General features: G+C 42.7%; 1 protein-coding gene across 1 annotated transcript in view; it reads right to left on the bottom strand.

Annotated features, from left to right (window-relative positions):
• Positions 1-5236, bottom strand: part of PPM1H (protein phosphatase, Mg2+/Mn2+ dependent 1H) — a 78336-nt gene that overhangs the window by 55925 nt on the left and 17175 nt on the right. Inside the window, exon 3 of the mRNA XM_005419297.2 lies at positions 4014-4358. Coding sequence (XP_005419354.1) covers positions 4014-4358 — 345 coding nt within the window. The remainder of the gene's footprint in view (positions 1-4013; positions 4359-5236) is intronic.

Here is a 5236-nt window from a genome sequence, read left to right as displayed (position 1 = left end):
CGGGAGCCAGGAGGGTTTGGAATGGCTGCAGAGACGGAGACCCCATGGCCTCCCTGGGCAGCCCGTTCCAGTGCCCTGCCACCCTCAGTGTGAAGAAGTGCTTCCTCGGGTTGAGGTGAAACTGTGGTTTAGTTTATGGCCATATCTCTTCATCCTGTAGCTGGGCAGCACTGAAAAGAGTCTGGCACCATTGACACCTGCCTTTCAGATATTTATGCACATTAATGCCATCCCCTCTCAGTCTTCTCCAGACTAAACAGTGCAGCTGCCTCAATCTCTCCTCACAGAGAGATGTCCCAGTCCCTCAATCATCTTTGCTGCCCTGTGCTGGACCCTCTCCAGTCTGAGGAGCCCAGAACTGGACGCAGCACTTCAAGTGTGGCCTCACTAGGGCCAAGGAGAGGGGGAGGATCACCTTCCTCAACCTGCTGGCCACACTCTTCCCACCCTCTTTTCACCTATATTTATCCTCAGAGCAGCAGCCTTTCCTCCAGGATCTCAACCTTGCTATGACAGAAAGCAGCTTTACACACACAGTATTAGGTATCTGGTTACAAAAAAATTTCAGAAGGCTTAAACATAAAATTAACTCCTTAGCATGCTTACATCAAATGCCTGTAATTCTATTTAAACTCTCAATTCTACTGGCTATATAATGAGAGAAAACTTTCATAAAAGTGATCTGTACAACACATGCCATTCTCTCAAGACTGTTCAATTAATTAAAATGGCACCAAGCTAGAAAAAGCACTTGTCTAGATTTCATCTAAGTAAAAGACACCCTCAATATTAAGAAGAAAATCATGATACAATGAATGCAGATGTATACCTTCCAAGAAATCATACAGACTAATTCTGTGCCATTTCTTCCCATTTAAAATTAAATGGGGCTCAGAGTAGAAAAGGTGCTCTCTCCTCCTAACCTTTCTTGCAAATGCATACAGCATCACACATGTAAACAAGATTAAATACAGGGAAAGGACAGTAATTTGATGTTTCTATCCATTATGGAACTGCACTCCTGGCTCCTTTGAACTGAATCTATAAATGCACATCTTAAAACTCAACAGATGAAAATTAGAGGATTTGACTTTTATGACACCTTCAGAACTTGAGCTTATTTATTTCCTTTTAACTGGAACAATTGTGATACTAACAATTACTGACATTTGCTGTATTTTAGACAGAGCATTAAATTACCTGAAAACACAGCACAAACTTCCTAATTCCAGTTTCAACACAGAAAACATCATTTAGATGTACTTCAAAATGGAGACAATTTAATTGCTAAATGTCTAAGTTAGGCAATGATGATCTGTGTCAGCTTTCCACAGTGTTTTACTGCATGTAGCTGATAGACAAGAACTGTCAAAAAAACCCACATCAAATAAAGGAAAAATAATTTTAAAAAGCCTTTTGAAAGCCATGAATTGCATTTAATTGAGACTTGAGGAAAAAACAGGGAGACCTTAACTAGAATTCAAAAGCAAGTTGGGGAAAAACATAATGGAAATGGGGAAAAAAATGCTCCCAGGAAAAGGGGACAAAGTCATCATTAGATAAACCTGTCAGGTCGGACTCTTTAAAAAACAGTATCTTTATCTACTCATTACTTTCACTCTGTTCACAAGAATCCTTTGCAGCAATTGGTGTTTCAGGAAAAACCACCAAGAAGCCTGCCAGCGTGTCCAGGAAATGTGAGCTTTCCCCAAGTGCCAGCTAAACTGATACACTCTGCTGGCACAAAACCCTTGTACACACTGCACATCTTGACTGCCCTGACCTAACTCAACAACATGCATCATGTTCCAGTACAAACAAGGGCTGATTAAACAATGTGCTGTGGAAGAGGCCCAAAGTCTTCATGCAAAGACTAAAAGGAGTATAAGCTAGCAGGAAGTTAAATAGAGACAGGAGAAAGATCAAGCATTGCAAGCACAGATGAGACACAGAAATGCTGATTTTATAAATTGCTCCTTTACACAGATAAAAGAAAACACTCTTTTGCCTAAACCAAGTATAAGTGCAAAATTCCCCTCAGAGCTTAAAGTAGATACCATTTAATTATCTACTGCTTTCCTTAAGCCGGCCATTTTTATAAGATTTCCTGTAAAATTTAATGCTGAAATTACATTGCATTGGAGTAGTCATTTGTTTATCAAAGACAATGATGAACTTCAGCCCTCTAATATAAAGCACGTGGGAATTAAGATACTTGATATGTAGCATGTGATCAAAGATGCAGTGAGGAAAATGTTCTGTTTAGAAACAGAGAGAACAGATTAGCCTGAGCTATGCAATGAATACCTGAACACCATAACTGTAGTGAGTTATCCAGTGTTTCTGCAATTGTCATACTCTACCCACAAAAGCCCTCACAACCAGATCTCTGAACATAAGCTGAGATGGTCTTCTGTGAACACCTACCAGAGATGTGAAGTAAAACAAAGCAGTGCAATAACAGCCCTGTTCACTCAGACACGTTCAGGAAGGCAGCGATGGGTAACGCACATGCTGCTCTCCTAAAAGAGGTAGAGAAACAGCCCTTCTACACTCTGTTACTTTCACTGCCCAGTCCCACAAAACTCCACTTCCCATCTCACCTGCACTTGAAAACAGTTTCAACAGGAGAGAATCCCGTCATGCTCTCAGAGCCTGGCACTCTTCTGGCCTCAGAATTACACCAGCTGAAGCATGAAACTGGTGTTCCTCTTAAGCATGCTCTAAACTCACTAGGGTGCAGTGGATGGGCATGGTCATCTTGTCCCTCATTTCTCAACAAGGAAGGGAGCAATCTCGTCCTCCCTTTCTGAAAAGGTGTGCTAAACTGACAGATTTTCATGCATCTTCCTCTTTCTTTTCATCTAGCTGAAACTGAGCCCACTACCCACAGTGCACAACCTGCCCACACAACCCCCACTGAAGTATGCAAAAGCCATGGCTGTGAATGCTGCTCCTGGACCTACACACCTGCAAGTCCAAACCCAGCTGGTGGGTCTGCTTGCCTGCACTTCCTTGGGAAGAAAGAACAATCCAGCAAAAGATAATTGTTATTCAGAATTCAAAGTGAAGTACTACTTGTAACAACAACTGCAGTCTCTAATTAAATGCATGTACTGGATGAAATTCACATACATCAAGAAAAACAATGATCAGATTTTTCTTTTCAGACAACAAATAAAACCACTGGGAAACACTGAATAGTTCACAGTCCTTCTTTTCAAATAAGAGGCTTTTCTGAAAACTACAGCAACAAAATTAAAAAAAAACCACAACACTATGAGACCTCCCAAAACCTGATCCACATGTACTGACTGGCAGGCCAAACTTTGCCTGACAAGAATGACTTTCAGCAATGTGGAGAAATGAGGGGGGGAAATTGTGGAGGAACTACATCAACTACAGAAGAGGAAAAAACACCTTCCATGGGGAAATAGATGGATATTCTGTTCCCATAGGGTCATGATTTCCTGACAGTTGTTCAGGCTGTACACAAGTCAGGAAGGTGGTAGGAATGAACTTCATGCCCCACTCACGCACAAAATCTGCCTCAGTGAAGAGCTGCAGACACTCCACAGACACTAATCCAACACCAATGTGAACTATGGGTCATTGGACCAAGCCGCCTTTGCTGCTGTTCTGGTAGGGCAATGAGGCTTTAGCAAGTGCATGCCCACATACTCAGCCTGTAACTGCCAGTGCTGAAATCTGCACTGTAAGGCAATATTGATCTTTATCTTACAAAAGGAGGGGGAGAAGAAAATTAAAAAGAAGAGTATTATACATTGAAAATTCAAATTCAATGTCACAGTGTTACCTGGGAGTTAAGACACAGCTCCAGCCTCACAGGGGTGTACCTGGTAAACTGTTGAGGCTCTTAAACAGTTCTATTCACACTCAGATGTTGTTAAAGCAATGAAAGAAAAAGGAAAAAAAACCCTAATCTTCATCATCTCCAGGTCATGTGACTCAATGTAAACAACAAGGACTTCAGAGCCCTGAGACATACATACCATTTCCTTGAATGCACTTTCTATGGCCCCAATAACCAGGCATTCATGTGGGATCTTCTTCTCCGTGAAGAAGCGTGTTGGAGGCGTGCTGGGTGAGCCCGGGGCTCCCACACCGCCGCGCAGGGAGGCTGCCCGTGTCAGTGTCCTGCTGTTGCTGGATGGGTTGTCAGGCTCCTCTCCCAGGCAGGTGGGTGGGAGGACGGCTGTGTTCCTCAGGATGTCCACAATCTCCTGCAGCTGTTCCAGGATGTGGTGCTGCAGCATTTTGGAAGCGACCACAGCTGCCCCTGACCCAGCATGTCCATCAAACAAGGACCAGTAGTACAGGTTGATCCCATCTGTGTCCTGGAGAAGCAAGAGGGGGAGAAAGGAAAGGAAAAGAGATGGTCAGTGTTATGCAGTTGTGCGAGAGGTGACTGGTGGCACAGAGGCAGCAGGTGAAACACAAATAACTCTCCCAGAGGTAACATTCTTTCTGAAATACCCTTTCAACTCTGGTTGAAAGAAGAGATGCTTATTGTTACCACACATCCCCAGAATGTTTTTTCTTTTCCTTAACCTCTTAAAAAAAAAGCCCAAGAAAAAAAAATGGAATAAGAAAGGCTGAACTTACAATCTTTCTTACCATACAGCCATCATAGGTTGTAGAAGAATAGCATCTGAATATATGATAGACCTACCACTCTGAAAGATCAAAATTCTACACAAGACAGCACCTGATACTTTGTAACAGACTTTTTTTTTTTTTTTTTTTTTGCTAGGAATGAGACAAAGGACCTCAGTTTGACATCCAGGAATAAATGTGAACTCCACTTCCATAGCTGGTAGATAAGGTCCATTCATGCTGGCAGATGGGACAACTCAGGCTTTTCCTGCCTGTGCCAGCCCGGGAAACAGCACCAGCACAGAGGTCCTCGAGGATGACAGACACAAGTGGGATCAGCTGCACTTCATCTGATCTAGCCTCTATGTTCACAGCCTGGTTCTTCACAGTCCTCTAAAAAGTTTCCTGTATAGTACTGGAAATGGTAGAGTACCCTATCACTTAGGGCATTAACCCAGGGCTGGAGGCAGAGTAGCCTTGGGCATCACAAGCTCCAAAATATCTGGAAAATACCAAGGAGCCATACTCTTGATAAGCTCAACTTTTTGTGTGGAGAGAAATTCACCTACCAGTCCTTAGGTAATCATTTAAGATTGCCTTAAATGATACCCACCTTTGC

This window comes from Geospiza fortis, unplaced genomic scaffold (genome assembly GCF_000277835.1).
Source record: "Geospiza fortis unplaced genomic scaffold, GeoFor_1.0 scaffold166, whole genome shotgun sequence".
Lineage (NCBI taxonomy): Eukaryota > Metazoa > Chordata > Aves > Passeriformes > Thraupidae > Geospiza > Geospiza fortis.
The sequence above is the reverse complement of the archived record's forward strand: the minus strand, read 5'-3'. Positions and strand labels throughout refer to the sequence as shown.